The sequence below is a fragment of the Buteo buteo genome, chromosome 4 (genome assembly GCF_964188355.1).
Source record: "Buteo buteo chromosome 4, bButBut1.hap1.1, whole genome shotgun sequence".
NCBI classification, from domain to species: domain Eukaryota; kingdom Metazoa; phylum Chordata; class Aves; order Accipitriformes; family Accipitridae; genus Buteo; species Buteo buteo.
The window spans coordinates 26,584,452-26,604,715 of record NC_134174.1 but is presented as its reverse complement, the minus strand read 5'-3'; the positions used below and the strand labels follow the sequence as shown (position 1 = coordinate 26,604,715).

Genomic DNA, 20,264 nt, shown 5'->3' with positions numbered 1-20,264 from the left:
AAGTGATTGGAGGGGAAGGGGGGAGACAGAGGGGCTGAACAGGATGGGTATCTGGTCTCCTTGGTCTTGCCTGTGTTCAGCATCTGGTACTCAATCCCAGTGTTGTTGGAAGGTATCTGAGCTCAGTCTTTAAGAAATCATTACACTGGCTGCAAAAGCTGATGTGAGGTTTTCAGGTGTGGTAAGTTTTGGGTTTGCAGGTAGCACCCTGAAAGGGTGAGGCTGTGCAGGGCCCAAACTCATGTAACGTGGTTAGAGACACAAACTAAATGGGTCTTGGTTCCTTCTAATATCCCCCAAACCTGAAAATAAACAGACTCCCAAATTTCTGTTATGCAGAGAAGCGAAGTTAGTTTTTTTCCTAGACAAAGGGACTAGAAAAATTGCTGTTAAGGTCAGGACTTTGAAACCTGAAATATTCCCTCGCCTCCATATGCATGCAGGTACAGTCTGTGACAGGCTTATGTGAGCCCTGGCCTGATCCAGTCTGAGATTTCTTGTATCTCCCTTTGTCCTGATACTGGTGTGTGGGGACTGAGTTGCAAAAGCGCTTCTGACCCTTTGTCAGCACTGGGTGCTCCGAACTTGCTGGGTCTGTCTGACGCGCTGAGCTATTGTGATGGACTGTTGACACTTCAGTTGAAACCAGTTATGCTGGGCTGTTTTCCTGATTGCTCTGGGTGTTCCTTTATGAAAACGTTGCCTCTAAAGCACTTGCTGAGTGCCACTTTGAAACCTTAAAGGAACGAGTAAATCAAAAGTATTTTTAGACTGCTGCCATCCCAAACTCCACAGCTGCAGAGCACGTGTGACTTCGTAACTGTCTGAAGCCTATCGAAGCCCGTGCTGCTGCCAAACAGTTGCTCTGACCTGGGTTCTGCTTCTTGTGCACCAGCATGGAGAGTTGGATCAGTGACTTAAACCCGTTGCTGGCAGCACAAGTGCTGGAGCAGACTGAAGGGTGGGGTGGGGAAATGGGGGGGGCTGTTTTATTGCAGCTTGGACTTGGGTCTCTTTGGTCTTAAACTAATAATGTAACCAAAAGGATAATAAATGCCTCATGGGAAGGTGAAGGATCTGCTCTGTGTCAGTTGAGTAAGATGCTTCAAATTTGAAGTGACTTCTTGTAACTACAATATTGTTGTAACTCTGTCTAGCTGCAGTAAGGACTTCTGGCTCTCTGTGTTAGGACTGGCTTTCTTGGTAAGTTGGTTGTTCTCTGCTATGAGAAAGCAAGCTTGTTAAACTATAGCTAGTTTTTGTTTGTTTGTTTTCCCCAAGAAAGGACTCTGGGATACCTGTTAGTGCAACTTTTTTCTTCTGCAAATGCGTACAGAAATCTTGTGAAAGGCGCCTGTGCCCACTAATGTCTTGTGGGTGGCATTACTGGCCTGAAGGTGCAGAATTTGTAAGCCGGTGGCAATGATCAATTCTTTCTGAGTTTCTGTAGCCGTTGTGAACTTTCCAGCATGATTTTGGCCTTGGGAGGCTGCAGGACATAGGGGTAGAATTTAGGAGGCCTGGTGCAATTTTTGCAGGACTCAGTAGTTACCCCTCTGCTATCTCTCTCAGCCTGTCCTATTCATCCATCTTTTCTTCTGCCAGTGTCACTACTACTCTGTTTCCATTTATTGGCTGCCCTGTTCTGTTAATGTGTCCTTGGATCTTTGGCCCTATCTCTTTCCCCTTTGTGCTGGGTTCTCTTTGTAAATCTTCTGCCTCTTTTACATAACATTACTTGGCTCTGCCAAGCTCTACGGTGTATCTGACTGGCAGCAGATTAGGGTTGTGCTTGGTGATAACATTGTTCCTTGGGGAACAGATGATGGTAGGAGGAGGGTGGGAGAGTAGGAAACTGGAGCCGAATGGAAATTGCTGGGGCCTTTGCAAGAGCAGCAGGCATAAATCAAAATGAATGGATGTTGTGAACTAGGTTTTTTCCTTCATAATTTATACAGCTATGGCTTGTTAGCACTAAGTGTGCTGTTGGTATTTGTATAGTACTTAGCAGGTAAGATAATCTCAGATGTGTCAAGGACTAGCTAGACTGACTTATCAGAAATGTGAGCTCTCTTTCTAGCAGTGACATGCACTTTCACCAAGTGGCAGGAAAGTCCTTTCCAGTATGTGCCTCAGTTTCCCTCGTGTCTCACGACATCTCCTTCTCCCCGCTTCTTCCCTGTTTCAAGCTTTCTTGCGCTGCACTGGGCAAGTGTGGCTGCTGTGGGGGATTTGGGGGGCCGGATCCTGACCTGACAGTCCACTTGAGATGTGGGTGCTGTAGTTGTAGGCTAGGAAAACAGCCTGCTGGTACCAAGGGAAGACAGTTCCTCCACCATGGGATGGCACATGGTCATTTGGAAGATCTGCTCCCCTCCTGTGGTGGGGCGAAGGCTCTGGGGCAGCAGGCGAGCATGAGCAAACCCCCACCACGGGGCAAACTGGTGCGGCGGGAGCGTTGGGACCAGAGGGTACCAGTTCCCACAGAGCAGCACCTTGCCGGCAGGAACGGTCCACGAGGGTGATGCTGGCGGATCGGAGCTAACTCGTTCCAGCCAGAACCGGAGGTGCTTGGAAAGTGGCTTTGGCCTCCATGAAGGCGGCAAGGATTCGGGTTACAGCTCCTGGGTCTCCTGGAAGGACCCGCCTAGGGGAGGACCCAAGGAGGGACGGGCTCATCGGAGCTTTTGCAAACTTGCCTCCCAGGAGCCAGTGTTTCGGAGCGGTCCGTGATGGACTCTGAGGCTGTAACGCTTGCCTGAAACTTTCCTGTAAGGCACTTTGCCTTTTTTTTTTCCGTTGCTTGGAAAGCACCTCTGCCCTCCAGAGATGGGGATCTCCTTGCTGGATAGCTGCTCTGGTTTCCTGTGGTGGGGAGACCAATGCTAAATGTCAAGTTTGGATGCGGTGGTTGTGCTTTCAGGTAAGAACGCTATTCTTTGGAGTAAAAGCTTGTACTGTTTATGGCTTAAAAATATAGCAGTGGCTTGAATGTTTGGCCTCGTAAATCCGTGTGCAGTGGACATGGGCAAAACAGGTTGGATTTGAGTCCCCATGAGCCTTCATAGATCCATTGTTCTGTCTTCATCAACGCTGATTGTGGTTATTAGTGGGAGCATAAATTCAGCCATTCATCTCTGTTCACTTCCACACTAGGCTGGCTGTCGCTTTGTTAACAAGTGTTGAATGTCTTCCCAGATCTCAAGGAGCTGACTAGCATTTTCCACTTTTGCAAGCAAGAGGAAATGGAGAAGGGAGGACACTTACACCTTTACTTTCTGTGTAAAAGGACTCTGAACTTACCGTGAACCTGGGGTGGTAATTAACTGAGTAAGAAGGGAGCCGGTGTATGCACATGGATAACGCTGGCAAGGAGAAAAGATGCGTTCTGCGCTCATTTTGTGTGGTGGTTGCTTCCTACCAAACTGCAAAAGCTGTACTCGATTTTAAGGGGGGAGACTTGAGCGGAGTTTGAGGTAGTGTGATTAGAGAAGAGGCTGTGTTTGCGTATTGCTCAAGGAAAGGGGCTGCTGAATTGTTGCAGCACGTAACTAGAGTCTTGTTTTACCGAGTAAACAATGCTAGTAAGGAAAAATCTTGTAAGATCCTGCTGAGGAGTGTAAGGCCATGGAAGGGGGTTGCTCGGACACTGAACAATAGACTCATCCAGCTCCTTTGTGCATCATGGCACCAGCCTGACTTTCTATCTGCTTGCTGCTATGGGCAGGGTGTTCCTCTTCCCCTGGCACTGCCTGTTAAATTTTGATTTGTGGCACTGTCTGCCCTTGATGCCAAGCTCCAAGGTCAGTTTTCTAATTGCAGGGTAGTGGTGAAATGGCACACAAGCTCCCAGAACCAGTCACAAGCATTAACCTGTCAGTCCCTCCTGGACCCCACCCAGCTCACAGTATTGCACAGATTTAGTTTGTAACCTACGCACATTGCAGAGGGATTTGCAACTCTCAAGCTTCTCCCTGCGCTCTAACTGGGTCTTGCTTAAAGAAGCATTTCGGGCATTGTCATTAGGATTAATGCTGAGGGGCTGTTTCTCTAGATTTGAGTATTACACATGCAGAACACAGCTCCTTTGTGGGTTTGCACAGCTCTAATCCCCTCCCCCAGTAAACATACCATTGAACCAGCACTTGTATAATGCTTTGAAAAAAGTTCCTAATTTGCCAGGAGGAAGTTTATGGGGCCTGTCATAGCTGTGGGATCTTTAAAATTTGCAACAAAATAAGATTGGTCTCCATAACTTAGTGGCAATTTTAAAGCTAGTCTTATCTGGATTAAATTTGTCTTGGTGTCAGCCCAAAAATTACTGAGATTAAGACCTAGATCCATCAGCATGTTATTTCACTGTGGTATTTTAATGTTCCTGAAAAATTGAAGTGTAGTGTGAGCTGTCTTTGTGCTACACTGTGCACAGGGAAGTGCCTGTTCTGTTATGATCCTCATTGTATCAGTTAAACTTTTATAACTGGGGGGGGAACAGTTATGCTACTCCACAGCAAAAATGTGAATGGGTTTAAATGGCATTTGAAACCTGCTTGTTCATGTGGCTGGACAGTGTTCTCCAAACCCTGATACCGCTTTCATTTCTTTCCCCCTTTCTTTCCTGAGCATCCACATGTGTAGTCTTAAAAAGGTGAAGTGACTTACCTAACTTCAGCAGTAATTTCCTTTATTTGGGATTAAAGCTTTCAGAAATGTTTAGAGGAAACTCTTTTGCTTAAGAATGGCCTAGCCTTTGATTTGGTGCCTCCCCAGATACACCTAATGAAGGTGGTCACCCATCTGCCTGTGATTCACAGCGGTTGCATTTGTCCTGTTCCTAGGCTTTCCTCCCTTGTTCTTCTATCGCTTTCCTCTGAGCCAAAATACTCTCAAGTTACCTGCCAAGTCACCACATGGTATCTCTGCAGATCCCACTTGGTTGCCTTCATCTTGTGCGCTGCGTTTGGACTGCATGACTCCTGAACAGCTCTACAGCTTGAGATCTACGAACATCCCATGACCTGAAAGGAAAGATGGACTTGTTAATGTAGTACTAGCCCATGACTCCATCCCCTGGGGCAAGTTGATTCCTCTTCTGCCTCCTTGTCCTTTCTTCCTCACCAATATTTGTAAAAAATAGTATTTCCTTATTCAGCAGACTTTAAAGTGAATTAGTTCAGTTGTGTAGCTTTCTCACCTTATGGTAAAGACAGCCTATGCTGAAGCAGGCTGATACAGAGCCCATTATGGCAGCAGAGATCAAAAGTTCAGCTGCAGGTATGATAGGGTTTTCCTGGCTCAGCCATCTTGTTTGCACAACTTGGCATGTGTGCAGGCAGAGGTAGGTGCGGTGCAGGTGATAACAAACTGGCCTGCCTGCAAAGATATCTCCTCCCTGTTACTAACAGCAACCTTGCTGCTATGCTGAGAGCTCCTGCTGAAGTGTCCCAGAAAACTCTGCTGCCTAGAGAGTGGAGGAACATGCAACTAATTAGAGCCCCTGAGCTGTGTTTTGGTTTCGGGGATGATTAAAGTGAATTGTGAGTCGGGCACTTTGGGTTTTCTCCCTGTCTGAAGAGGATGGTACTCTTGCTGTGTGGTCTGTGTTAAGCTTTCTCTAAAATGAGAGTGATAGTTGAGCTCATGAGAGGACAGGGAGAACCAGTGACTTCATGTGCGGAACACACCAGGGTAAGGAAAAACTGTGTCATTTTTCAGCACCTCGATGCCACAAGGAAGGAGGCTCCAAACTGGGTTTGCCCATCCCAGCGGGAACTGCAGCCAGCCCTGACTTGAGATTTCCAAGCTCTTGGTTAGGAAAGGAACATGAACATCTGCTGTGGGGTGTGATGATCGGGCTTCTGCTCATCCCTTCGGTTTGTTCATGGTGCTTTATCTTTTCGTGTTTTCATTTTTTTTATGGACAAGTAGCACAGTTAACACCTGCTCAATTACTGGGTTTAAATTTTGACTCTGTAAGGTAAAACATCCTTTAACTTAACCTGCTGCTTCATGTTTGGCTGTCCACAGGACAGGATGTTAGATTACCAGAGGTATATGGGCTTTGAAAATTAATGCTTAACGTTATGATCCAGATGAATGGCTTGTCTGGTCTTGCTCCCAGAAATGCCGAGTGTGTCAAAGAAATGTGAAAAGTCCTTCTTGAGACTTAAACATCTTTTCCTATAAAGTTTTTCCACTGACTTCAATGAGTTTTGAATTGCAGCCTTGTTCCAGATCTGGAAGGGGAGAAGGGAGTTGCCTCCCTTGTTGCACAGGTGACTTACTGGGTGATACTCTGAAGTTGATACTGTGGATGCTGACCCCACACACTTGTGTAGTCTGGAAGTGCTGCAGGGGTTCCAGATGATCCGGCTCTTCCAGAGATCCAGCCCCACAGTTGTATGTGCTGACTTTTTGCTACTGTTTACTTTTCGGGGCCAAGGAGCTTGTTTCTGCCCAGCTCTTTGCCTCTCGGCAAAGTTTGGGAAGTACTTACCTGTTTTGGAAGGATCAGCAAGCGCTGCGCATAGAGCAGTGTTCGGAAGCAGCTGTGCATTACATTAGCCTTTAAGCAATAAAACTACCCAGGAAAGATGAGATATGTGTGCTCACTGAACCAGAAGCAGGAGTCCTGGGGACTGCAACAGCTGCAGAGGCTCAGAGTCTTCATCAGAGTGTTGTTCAGTGATTGACTGATAAACCTTCTTTGCTGCTGCTTTGTTTTTACATTTTTGAAGTAGGACATCTGGGACAACAGAAATAGTTTTGTCTGTCATCCCCATGAAGCTGCGTGGGCGGGACAGGGAGAATCTCTTATCAGATCTGGCAAACCTTATCTCCTCCCATGAATGTTCAAGGTTTTGCTGCATCCTCAATATGGCTTTGAGGACAGATGAGGACTTGGCCTGTGAGATGTGTAGCTCCGTCTCGAATACAGAAGTGGTTTTCTGTTGCTCGTGTGGTTGTTCCTGTGTTTCAAGCTCCTCCCTGCCTCCATCTGTGTCAAAGGCATTATTGTAATGCTCAGCATCTCCCTGGCTTGTAATAGTTGTATGTGTGTGTGCGGGCACAACAAGCTAACGATACTCTCATCCCTCTTTAGGACAGCAGCAATGAAGCACTGTTTTTACAATGAGACTGTGGGGTTCTTCTACAACAACAGCCGCAAAGAGCTGACTACATACTGGAGGACGAAGGATGTCCTGGTAGTTGCCCTGGGCCTGACAGTGAGTGTCATTGTGCTCCTGACCAACCTGCTGGTCATCACTGCTATCATCATCAACCGGCGTTTCCACTACCCCATCTACTACCTGCTGGGGAACTTGGCAGCTGCTGACCTCTTTGCTGGCATCGCATACATGTTTCTCATGTTCCACACGGGACCTAGGACAGCAGAGCTCTCCCTGAAGACCTGGTTCATCCGTCAGAGCCTGCTGGACACCAGCTTGACAGCCTCTGTGGTGAACTTGCTGGCGATCGCTGTAGAAAGGCACCAGACTGTTTTTACTATGCAGTTACACAGCAAAATGTCCAACCAGCGTGTGATGATCCTCATCTTCTGTATCTGGGTCACGGCTCTGCTCCTGGGGCTCATCCCTTCCTATGGCTGGCACTGTCTCTGTGCCCTGGAGAAGTGCTCCAGCATGGCACCGCTCTACAGCAGGAGCTACCTGACCTTCTGGGCCATCTCCAACCTGGTCATCTTCCTGATCATGGTGGTTGTGTACACACACATCTTCATCTATGTCAAAAGGAAGATGACACGGATGTCCAAGCACACTAGCTTCCACCCCCGCTACAAGGAGACCATGATCAGCCTTGTCAAGACGGTCACTATTATCCTAAGTAAGTCCACTTGCTGTAGTCAATCTAAATGACACTTTGATCCTCCATCCTGGGTTGTGTGGGGTTGGTGAGGTGAATCTGCTCGGGACAACATGGAAGATCGGGAAGTGACATTCTGCTTCCCTGGTCTCTGAAGCTGCTGGGGTGATGGTTTGGTTGGCTGCTGAGGAACTCGATGGTGTCAGGACTCTGCATGAATTGTGTGTGAGCTGTAATGGGAGCAACCTGGCAGACAGAGGGGAGGGCAAGCTCCTGAATCCCTTGCCCTCTGACATGGCTGCTCCTCTGGTTAGCAGAGACAAGAGGAACTTGGTAATATCTGACTGCTCTAAGTGCAGGTGCTTTGGGCACAGAAGTAGCTCTTCTATGTGCTCAACTCCTAGTATGCTTCCCCAATAGAAGGGTAGAATGGAATTGGGAGCTATAATCAGGCCTTGATCAAGAAACAGCACTTAGTTCATCCTTTATTAAAGGATGGAGAGAGGCTTGGGGCAGATATTCCAAGGTGATGGGAAGAGAGAATGAGGGAGTTACATCCAAATTCCTTACTGTTTACTGGAACAAAGCACTGAACTCTGTTCAGATTTTTTTTGGAGCGGCTCAGTACAAGGTCTCAATCTGCTTGGGTAAATACATCCCTGGGAACTCTCAACTCTTAGTTCGAGCTGCTCTCGTGAGCTTGGGATCTCCAGCAGAGTGCTAACTGCCTGTCAGTCTGTCTGCATCTGCAGTCTGTAGTGCAAATAAGAGCAGATCAGTGACTGGAAGTGGTTGGCGCTCAGGCTCTGCCTCTGCAGGATATTTAACTTTCTTTGGATATGTGCTGTTCTGTCCAGTGCTGCACATCTAACAGCGGAGGCTGGTGCCTGTATTGTGCTTTCAACAGCTTATGACTCCATGATTTCTTTAATCTGTTTTTTGCCTTGTGCTTTAATGGTCTAACAACCTTTCTTTAAAGTGAAATAAATCAATGCGCTCAGATCTTCCGCAACCCAGCTCGACTCTGGGCCTATGGTCACAACCCCTTGCTTGCAAATCTTCCCTGATAAGCGCAGAATTTGCTCCGTCAGGAAAACCTTGTAGCTGCAAACAAAGACTACTCCCTTGTGAACTCCTGCTGGCAAAGCAGGGCTCAGCAGGGGAGGGGAGCAGGGTGGGAGCAGTGTGGGGGGGCTGTTGGGCTGCTTGGTGTGTCCCTGCTTGGGGGCATGCTGGCTTGCCAGGTCCTGTTGCAACTTGTGAGCATCGAAACTGGAGTTTTCTGCCTGTTCCTGCCTTTCCTGTGATGTCGTCTTCCCTGCCTCACAATCTCTCCATCTCTTGCATGCAGCTGGGAGTTCATTACTGCCTTGGAGCTGATCAGATGCTGCACAGAGGGTCAGAATGATTCACTTCATATATTTTACACAGTCCACAGTGGAGAGAAGTTGTTTTGTTCCCCCTTCCTTCCCAAACGGTATCAGAGGGTCACCCTGTGGTGTCAGCAGGACTGCTTAATTTTACGGGGCTTCACAATATCAACTGGAAGAGGGTTGGCTGGATGGAGATGCCAGCCAAGAAGGAACAAGCAATTCACCCTTGGTGCATCACCTTGTTTTGGGAGATCCCTTTCCTCTTGATGTCTCCCCTTCTGGCTTGAGTGAGGAAAAAGCTTGGGCCAGAGGTGTCTCAGAAGAGCTGCTGTGGTTTCATGGGGAGTTGGGACTGGTGTCTGAGGACAGACAGAGTGGGGAGGAAACCTAATGTGGAAAGTTGAGGGAGACTCAGGAGTACATCAGGCCTTTGGGACTCTTGTAACCAAAGGGTTTTCCCTTCCTCTGCAGAGCAGCGTCGGACAGAAGCAGCAGTTGGTTCTGTACGGGTCCCTTGCACAGGAGGGAACAAGGGAGAGAATTGCTCAACTCTGGGGAAAATACCTTTCTGTTTGCATTCAGTGTACAGAAAATTGAGACTGCAGAGGGTTTTTTCCCCTCCCTGTGAAAGCCCTGGTGTAATTCTTTCTCCACCCTCTCATTCCCCAGCCTTCTGCAAACTTGGACTCTGCACAGAGGAATACTTTGCGCCTTATGCATCAGAGGGTGTAGCTGTTGGTGAGCGTGTGAGGAAGTTGAGGGTGCGGTAGGAGCTGTCTATGTGTGCCACTTCATTGCAAGGCAAGGTAGCAGCGGTTGATAATCCTGCAGGTCCTGGGCATTAAGAACAGGTCTAGGAGCTGACCTGGAAACCAGTAATAAGTCCAAGGTACATCTGGGAACTAGGAGCAAATTTTCCCACAGACCAGTTGAGTGACTCAGGATGTGATGATGACCAAACCACAGGGCAGAGTTGTTAGTGACCATGCTGTGTTAGATTATTAGGAGTTCAGGCTTCCTTCTGAATACTTTAGCTTCCATTAGGGAGCAAGGAAGTCAGCTGGATTTGCAGGCGAAGGCCCCAGACTTTTTAGGTACCTCTTTTCGTTTTTCCCCTCTCATCTTTACTCTTCCTCTGGCTTTACTTAGTGCTGCTGGAAGCCACTATTTAGAGAATCTGGCTTGCCTTGTGGATGATGAAAACCTGGCTAAAAATGTTACATCACTAAACAAGGAGGTCCCGTTCCTGCAGGTTCACTCAAGATAGAAGTATTGGACATTCCTTCATGACAACCAGGAATCTTTTGTATATTTGCTAAATTTAAAGGGGGTAATGTCATGTCTGCAAGTGTGGGGAAAGCTGCCTGGCCCAGATGTGTGGCTGCTGTGCTGACCTTCTGGGAGCGTGATTTGCTTAAATAAAAAGGGTTACCTGATGCAGTGGCCTGAAATTGGCTGGGAAGTCTCCCAGAAACCCTGAAGATCCCTCCCAAGTGTTCCTTGGACTTTTCACCAGTGCAGCATTTCACTCAATAACAGCTTTAAATTCAGCCTTTCGGTTTTGGTGCAGCTCCTCTGGCTGTTGTTCTTTCCTGACAGATGTTTTTCAGTAAAGGGTGTAGTTGCAAAGTTCCCAGAAAGTCTTGTTCTTTTCCACCCTTTCCCAGAAGGCACAGCAGGGTGCAGTTCCTGTGCTTTAAGATACAACCTTATGTATGACTTCCAGGAGCACTGATGGGCGAGTGCTCCATTTGCGTCAGCCTTAAAATCATGACCGCAAAAAGGGCTTTAGGAGCCGCAGGCACCTCCCACTCCGTCATGCAAAACAGCAATTACCCTTTTGCCAAAGAGCTTTGCAGGTGGTGGCAAGAACATAGTATCAGCCCGACTGAATCAGTGGTGGAGTTTGTCCAGCTCAGTCCTGGTGTTGGCCAGCCCATTGCTTGCCTATTTTCTGCTCAGCATATAGCTGTGTGAGAGACTTCATTGGAGTGCCCCAGGTGTTGGCCAGGACTCTTCTAAACTCATGCTGTTAACTAAAGCCCCCATAAACCATATGGACAGTGGAGATTATTTTGGTCAAGATGTATCACCCTGGCTCTTCCCTAATTTTATGACCTGCTTCCCTTTTTGGAGGGGGTGGCACGTAAATAGGAAATGTGGAGACTTTATCTTCACTCTGTAAATGTAATGATGGAGACAAGAGGAGGTAAGTGAAAGTACTTGGAAGTGTTGTTCTGAGTGAAAGGGATGGGGAAGGTGGAGGGGAAAGCCAATGCATCCATTTTTAGTATTTGCTGATTGAATCCTTGGTCTTCCTCCAAAGCAAAAATATAGTGAATCTAGTGGGGGGGGGGGGGGTTGTCCCTATTTAACTTTTTTCATGAGATAAATTCCATTGAACATCTTTATGGTGAATGACTGGGCAGGGCCAGGAACCTGCTTTTTCTCTAACATAGGTTCTTCTCTCCCCAGGTGCTTTTGTTATCTGCTGGACTCCAGGACAAGTTGTGCTCCTCCTGGATGGCTTGGGCTGCAAGAGCTGCAATGTTCTAGCAGTGGAGAAATATGTCCTTTTGCTGGCAGAGATCAATTCGTTGATAAACGCTATTGTCTACTCTTACAGGGACAACGAGATGCGTAGCACCTTCCGGAGGATCCTCTGCTTTGTGTGTTATAGGAATTCCAAATACACCCCCACGGTGGTGAAGTTAAACACCACAGACCGCAGAACACTTTCTCAGAACGGGCACTTTACTGTGGATTCCTCTATTTAGCTCTTGATCAGAGACAAGCATGGTGCTGAACAGTGGCTGCTTTCTGAGCAAAAGAGCGGAGGCTAAGAGCGACCTGCTTCTAAAGCAGTAGAGACTTCTTTTATGTGCTCAAGCATAAATATTTCTATAGAAACTTGTCATCGATAAAGGACAAGGTGCTTTTAAGGAACTGCTGGATGGTGCATTATTTAGGACAAACATACTTTGAGTAGTATTCTTATTAAAGACTGCTATTTCTAATGCAAAGTTGATTTAATTTAGCAGCATCTAGAAGTATGCTATGTACAACAAGAATCTCGTGTGATCTCTCAGCAAGCAAAGTATTTTCTTGGTACTTCAGTATTACTGCCTTCAGAAATAGTCATTCCAGTGGTAGCGTACTCCAAAGAGCCAAAGCTCTTCAGCTTTATGTGTTGCTTCCTAAACAGAGCTGCTTAGTGTTTCCCCAGAGAGTCTTATTCAGGTCGTGTTCCACCTGCTTCAGAAATTATATTCTTCTTAAGGCCTCTTCCGAGAGGAATCTGTTTGAATTGTTTCCTGAGAAGCAGATTCCTGCTTTCCTAAGTGTCCATTACTGAATTTCAAAGTACTCTGGGCTTTTGGAGGATGTCTTAGGAGCACCTAATTCTTTCCTAAAATGGAGAGTGGTGCTGTAACTCACTGCAGTTGTGTTTGTGTTCTGCTAAGTGATACCATGTGGTATTCACAAGTTCATTGCCTATTCATAAACGTGGAGTGAGTCATGTTCCCATTAAACCATCTTTCTACTCACTGAAAGCCCTTTGGGACAGGTTTAGGTTGGATTCCAAGGCAATCAGCATTTTTGCCTTAGGTTTTAATGTGCAGTTTGTACCTTAATACTCAACTGCCCAAATAATGTGTTAATAGTCTGTTCGAATGTAGTCTTTCTCTCAGCAAACCACCATAAGAAATTAGCAATATTAATTAATATTAGTGCACATAGGATCCAGTTTTCTGAGTAAGTCCATTGGCTGCATCTGACATGTAATGTAAACTGTCACTCTTGATTGCGAGGCCAGACTGGAGGGCAGATGCTCTGCTGGTGGAAGAATATTCATGGCTGAAAAACTGTAAACACTTCTCCAGGTTTCCTTCACACTATTAAACTTCAACAGTGTGAGTGTGCCTGTGACAGTCCAAAATTGAGGGTTAGTTGTTCACCATGGGCTTCTGTGAGAGCAGGGAGAGGCTAACAGAAGGCAGGTTTTGGAATATTGTCTAAATTTATAATTTGGTTTTGTTTTTTGTTTTGATTTTTTTTTTAATAAAACAGCCCTGTTCTGTCAGATGATCAGCTTCCTGACTGATCACCTTAGTTGGCTTTGCAGAGAAGACAACTTACTGGAGGCATTGTTACTCAGATGTGTGTGTATGGACTTTTTCTTGCAGAACATGGTCAGGAAGTGACAGTGTTAAGGTGACAGTCTCCTGAATTGACTAAAACAGTCTTGGAATATGGTTCCCATCTCCGTGTCCCAGAGACTTTTTGAATAAATATTTTGTCCTGGGTTTTAGAAAAGACTTGGAGTTTTTCCCCTGTGTCCCTGCTCTGAAGCCCTGGGAAAAGTAACATCCTCCAGTTGTGTGATGTGATGCTGGAAGGGAGGGATACTGGTCTGTGTGCTTGCATCCATTGTGACTTGCTGCGCAGTGGCCCTGCTACTGATCTGCCTTCTAGGTAGGTTGCCCTTGAGAGTATCTTGCAGGACTGTGCATGTGTGGCTGGAGGGGTTATAGCCTCCAGAAAGAGCGTGGAGAGAACTGGAGGAAGTAATTTTCAGCCAGCCATCTGCAGCCAGAGCAGGGAGTAAGGCCACAGCCTTGGTCCATTGCTTGTAAACACCAGAGTTGGCTGGTTTGGGGAAATTTCACACTATTAAAGCATACCAGGTGGTAGGGCTAAGAGAAGGTGTAATTGTATTTTTATTGCCAAAGATGACTTCTAGTTACTTTTACTTTCCCTGGCAAATACTCTTATTGGGATACAGGTACACACTGCAGTGGAAGCAGGTGGTGAATTAGCAGTAGCTGGAGGAAGACAGTAATAGCGAGCATCTGGAAAGCTGTTACTGGGAGGACAGAACAAACTTGGACCTTTTCTTTCTGCTTTCCTGAACATCCCTAAATCAGGAAGTGCATGAATCCTACTTCATGCAAAGCTAATTTTACAATTAAATACATGCTAAGCTCTGCCTTTCTTTTACTAACAAAGGGGGAAGGAGAAAATATGAAAGTTCATATTGTCTCGGTGTGGGATTAATACCAGTCTGATTTAACTGGGGTGTGTGTAAAGAATTGACTGTACTGCATTGGGGTGTGAATGAATCTTTGTAGTGGGTGAGATGACGCTTGGCTCCTAGAAGACCTGCCGTTGGCTTTTATGCCCAGTTGGGTCTTTAAGCTGTACACGTTCTTCCCTGAGGGATCTGGTAACTAGCCTGACCTCAGCCTTCTGCTGGCTGCTTGTCGAGCCGCGTTTAAGCAATGCGATCCCACTCTGACAAGCGCTTTCCTGTAAGTACCTGCAACACAGGCTGACTTTAAGTCATTGACAACAGACTCTTGATGCTTTACGATCACAATATAGAGAGGGTCATATCTGAGGGTTTTTTCCAGTATTTTAAATGGTTTATTTCAATTTATCCTAACTGCCAAACCAATGTAAATACTAAAAGAACTGTCATATACAACACTGATGGAAAGTATATCAAGAACTTGACCAGTTTGTACCCGGCAGAACATCCTGACTCCCTGAAGGATGTCAACCCTTTTTGTATAAAAATGGACTCTGCTGAGTAATGGTAATTGAATGTACAAATGCAGCTTATAGTCTAGCAGTCTTCAAAATGCAGGATTTCACAAAGGTAAATAGCAACTGATTACTGTAAGGAGGAGGAAAAAAGTCCCAGACCTTTCATGGAGCTTGTTTCTGAGTGATGGCTGGCACCCATCAGGAATGGAGGCAGGTTGCCTGAAATTCTTCAGTGAGATTTCTCTTCCCGAGTGACTTGGGACCCTTGGATTTTTAGTTGTTTCCAGCTGGCTGTAATAGATGAGAGAGCAGGAAATTAGAAGTCATAGAAACTAGCCTGGAAAGTGCTGTTTTCAGTGAGATTTGAAAAGAAATAGTGAATCAATGAGGCAGAAGAGATAGGAGGAGGATTTTAACTGCCCTTCCAGCAATGAAGATGGGGGGGAGGGAAGAGGGGGAGACATAAATGGTGTATATAAAACACATATCACAAAAAAGAGGGGTTTAGGTTGTGCAGTATTCCAAATGACTTTACTTTCTAGTTTTATTTGGAAACAAAAAGCCTTGCCCAGCTACATGGAGGCAGGAACCACGTTGCACTGTGTTTTTTTCACTCAGTTTTGTGTTCTGAACAAGATGCTGCAGAAGAGGGTGTGGTGTTACCTGATTACATGTTCGTTTTCCAAAGCTGCTTAGAAGACTTTAAATATAACTTTATCATTGTATGCAGAGCTGGATGCTGCCAGGTTTATGGGATAGCTTGTTTTTTAATTCATGATCCATAACCTATGGTGTGTCTAGCTTAAATGTGGCAATATCCTTCTTCTCAGTTTGAGAAGACCCCCTGCCTTTTTTTTAAATCACAGTGTGAAATTGCCTTTGAAGGTTCATTGCTGGTTTCATCAAGCTTTTTTTTTTTTTAAGAGGAAATCCCCTTGAAATTAGTGGGGGGGTGGGGGGGCTGTTTTGTGGTTTGTTTTTTTTTAGGCATGTGAGATTGGTCTAGGCTTAGGGTGTGTTGGGTGGGAGGAAGGACGAGACACCTAGGAAGTACTTTAAAGGGATCAAATGTGGGACAAGTGAGAACACACAACTTGATCAAAGATAGGCCGTATGGTTCCAGGAATGAGAGGTCATGCCTTGCTGACTGGTTGGAATTCCTGAAGCAAGCTGCTGCCAAAAGTAATATGGATTTTGGTGTGTTTTTTGGGGAGGGTAGCACTGGAGATTAATACTGTAGGGACTGATGGACACTGAAAGTTTATTTTATTGAAGAAAAAAAAAAACAAACCCCAAGAAAACCCTAAACCCAACCTGCAGGAAGGGGAAGGACAGAATAAGGGGGAAAGTGAGATTAATAAGGGGAAGCTGGGTATGGTGGGTTTTTCTTCATTTTTAAACTTCAGTTTGTCATCTCTCTGACCTACTGAGACACAGAAAATGAAGATCAAAGTTTCTGCTAGACTGTAAGTGTAGTCAATGCAGAAGTTAAGCTTTTTGGAGTTAGTTCTGCTTTTCTAAGTCTTGGGCAATAGTGGAATATGATGACTGAGAGTTTATTTTTAATGTGCAAGGGTGACTGGTGTGACACCTGGGGCCCCTGGTCTGCATAATGGTGGTAGATAGTTTAGGAGCCTACCCATACATTTGCATTGCGCTCCCCCCGCCGAAGGCCAGCAAGGAGACAGCGAGCACCTAGAAGCTTTTATAGGGCGAGTTCTTCTTGGCTTAGGACACACATTAGTGCAGTTGTGAAGTGAAGCCTGGTATCTCTCTGCAGTGGATTGGCATGTGTGTAGCCAAGGTAACTGAAGATCACACTGATGGTGTAGTAATTACTTCCCGCGGTATTTCTGTGAAAAGCTTTTCTATAAAAAGCACAATGTTTAGCAGCAGAGGTTGGGTTTCACAAGTCCTCGCTCCCACACAATATGTGAGTGTAACTTCTCTGAGAAAAAGTGAGAAGAACCTGTGTCTCATCTGAAAGCCTGGAGTCCAGTTTCAGATGGACTTTCTGGAAGATGCTTCTTTTCTAACTGGTGGTCTTGACCAGGTGTTGTCCTTACACTGTGACTGTTACAGAGAATACAGCAGGCACAAGAAGGAAGAGGTAAGGAGGGGCTCCGATTTCCCTGCATTTCCCAGCAGGGAGAATAACTGTTCTTTAGTTGTTTGCACCCATTTCCTGACAAATGTCACCTCAGTCTGTTCTGTGGCAGAGAGCATTCAGCTGACTTCTGCTTGGCTTACATCTGGAAAGGACCATTTGGTTGAGTTGCATTGACCCTTTTCATGGGAGAACCAGTCTTACTCTCCCAGTTTTTCTCTGCTCACTGAAAGCAAGGAATACAAACTGGAAAAAATGTGCCCAGGATTTCTCAGATTTTTCAAATGTGTCTGTAGATGTTTCTAAAGCTTCAGTGTCCCCATCACACCCTTGATGTCCCGAGGACTGTAGGGGAAGAATGTCCAAAGGCAGCAGGAAAATATCTTCCTCCTAAGTTTCATAATCATGGGCTCATCTAGATTTCAGTGCCACCAACCAGGAAGTAAAAGGAGCTTGCACGTTGGATTTCGCTTTGGTGTAGTAATTTTTCATAAAATTATTTATTTGGTGCTTCCCGCCTCTGATTTTTAGCACTTAACACCCACTTTTGTCTTGGTAGGAGTAATGCAGCATGGTATCTGGAGGTACCAATGGCTAACTGGCTGCTGTGCTGTATGGTGACAGAGAAACAGAAATGCTTTTGGCACTGCTGCTTTTCTCTTCTTGCTGTCTCCATGCCTTGGGGACCTTCACAGAAGTGGTACTTTCTGTTATTTTTTCTCTGGCTGTCAGGGAAATTGCACTTTTTATTACAAATAGTCAGAGATCAAAGATGCATCCTTGTATCTTGATGTTTTCTGGTATGGGCTGTTGCGAGTGTAATGCAGCTTTCAGTGCCAGATCAGTTTTATTTTACCATTTCCTTAATCTGGCTGTAAGAAGTGACTTAGCTCACAGCCCAAATCAAAGTAAAACTCACCTATGTTTGGAAACCCTGACAGATCATGGTGAGTCCAGGAGGCACTTCACAAATATGAAAGCCAAAGCCAGCGCATCCCAGACATGTGTCACCACAGTGCTGCATGTGGTCTGAGGCATGGACTGTGTAGTCATCTTCATCTGCTGTAACAGTGCTTGATGTTCCCGAGGCTGTTGCAGCGGCAGCCAAGGGGTACGTAAGCAACTTGAGGTTGAAGCTGCAGGACATGTGCATGAATAACCACAAGCACAGGTCAGAACAGTGTGACTGTGCACACGATGGGATGCAGCTCTCCAGAGCCTAGGGAGATCTCCACAAGTGGTGTTTTGAAATGGTGAGTGTATGATTCTCGTTGGAAGTAGCTCACGAGTGCCCTTACTGGCAGGAAAACCTTGGCAGCTGCTGCGGGGATGGGGGTAGCTGTTGTGCAGTGTGCTGTAGCCTTCGTCCGCCGGGAGGCAATGTAAGCCAAGCTTTTTCACCGTGTGTTCTCTTGTTCTCTGACATTTTGTGTCCCCTTCTCCCCTGAGAAGGGGGGATGCATAGGCTCCCGTCATCCTATTGGCACTTTTTAATGCTCTCACTGGCACCTCTCAATGCTCCATGGAGGGGCTGTGCCACCCGTGCTGTCACCAGTATGTGAATCTAGGAGTTGGGTGACGTTAGTTGTGGCAGTGGAGCCTGCTTCCCACAACTTCCCGGTTAGTTTTGGGGCTGAGCAAAGCCTCTGATCTGTGAAACCAAGTTCATATGTTCCGACTTACAGGACACTGACAGCAAGCAATAGTCACAGATGCAAGAGCAAGGTGAGAGTTTCTGCCCATATGAATGGCATGCAGGTGTAGTGGGCAGGTATCTTCATGCATGTACATATAACTTACATGTCTTATGGGCAGAGGCATTGACAAATAAGTCTGTTGGCCCAGGTAAACTCTGAACTACAGCTGCGGAGCATGCAAGCTTCTTGCTGGGGAGATTGTCATTTCTGTGTGCTGCTCTCTTCCCTCGCAAAAGCAGGGATCATGGGTCTAGCGGCTCATCTAATCCCATCACAACACAAGCACTTTTTTGAGCTGTAGCTCTTGCTATGGAAATGCCTAGTGATAAGGCATAGACTACAGTGGGGGTGTATCTCCCTGTGAGTTTATGCTCTGTGGGCTTCCGGCTCAGTTTATAACTTGTCAGTTGGCATCTGAAGTCCCAGCTTCAGTTTTAAAATGAACTCTTCCCCCTCACCCCCCTTTTTTTTGTGCTGACAGGAGAGAATTCACTTGCTAATTATACCCCAGTCCATTTCCAATCGAAGTGCACAGGGCAATTTATCAGAGAGCTGGAGACAGCTCTCTCCGTTCCCTTGGCTGCATCAGCAAGAACTTTTGCAAGACAATTTAATTTCTTGTCATCTTTTAATCCAGCTCCCTTTACCCCTATAGTCAGCCTGTGAATGAGAAAAGATGGTTTATTAATCATTTTAGCAAAACGCTGAGAAATACAGCGTTTCTTCAGTGGTGCTTGCTCTGTATCTCATCAGTCAGCATTCCCAGAGCCACAGGGTCATAAACATTCAGCCCTGTGACATGGGAAAATTAGTTCCCTCATTGTGAAAACCTGACAAGTGTGAATGCAGGGAGCCAGGTTTTGCTGCCTTTGGGGTCTTAAAAGGTGTTGCTCAGAATTGGATTTGGCCCCAGCATTTTATGCAAGAACCTGCTTCAAATAAAGCCTGAAAAAAACCCTGTATGTGTGTTCTCAATGTTGCAAAGGGGGGGGGGGGGGCCACTGTCTTACTGAGTTGAGTGGGAACTTGTAGCTCCTAAAGCCAAGCATGTGCCTAAATCAAGGTCCCAGATCTGTGGTGTTATGTTGGAATAAATGGAAGGTGGCTGGATGCTGCAGAACTTTTCCACTACAAAGTGATGTGCTAGAATCTATCTAAAGCTGCAGGTTAAATACCGCTGTCATTACTGCTTACTGGTAAGCTAGCATAACAAAGGAGGAGGGGTTGGTTGTTCTGAGCCAAGTCACAACATCAGGACTTGCAGTGTTTATCTGTTTTCTCTGTCACTGTCATTTTCTTCCCTGCCTCTCTCTGTCTCTCCTGTCTTCACCCCCACCCTGCTTCTGCACTGATGCCTTTCCAAATAAGTTGTCCCTTGCTTAGGACACTTCCTGTATTATTCCACAGGAGTTTTAGCTAAGATTTTTTTTACCTGAAGTAACAAAGGCAGAACATCTAAACACAGAGGTCTGGAATCAGAATAGATCTTGGTTTTCATTATACATGAATGTTAGAGCTCAATTTGAATTACTCATATTTGGAAATTTTAACAAAGCAGCTGCTGTTTGCTGCCAATCCCCTGATGTGGTAGTAATGGTGGAAAGTATTAGCATGAGCAAAAGCGCTGCTTGGCCATGCAGGCATTGTCCCTATAGAACCAAATCCAGAGAGATGAAGAGCCAGAGTTGCTTGAGCACTGAAGCTTCATGATAA

At 46.0% G+C, this 20,264-nt stretch overlaps 1 protein-coding gene across 2 annotated transcripts; it reads left to right on the top strand.

The window, feature by feature from the left end:
- Positions 1-2,683: 2,683 nt before the first annotated feature.
- LPAR2 (lysophosphatidic acid receptor 2) lies at positions 2,684-19,494 on the top strand. Of its 2 annotated transcripts, none has more exons than XM_075025197.1 (3): positions 2,684-2,923; positions 7,103-7,845; positions 11,673-19,494. In XM_075025197.1, the coding sequence occupies exons 1-3, from the start codon at positions 2,883-2,885 to the stop codon at positions 11,972-11,974; spliced, it is 1,086 nt and encodes a 361-aa protein (XP_074881298.1). In that variant the 5' UTR covers positions 2,684-2,882; the 3' UTR covers positions 11,975-19,494. The 2 variants fall into 2 exon arrangements, with proteins under 2 accessions (XP_074881298.1, XP_074881299.1); XM_075025198.1 differs by lacking the exon at positions 2,684-2,923 and adding an exon at positions 5,804-5,884.
- The last annotated feature ends 770 nt before the right edge of the window (positions 19,495-20,264 follow it).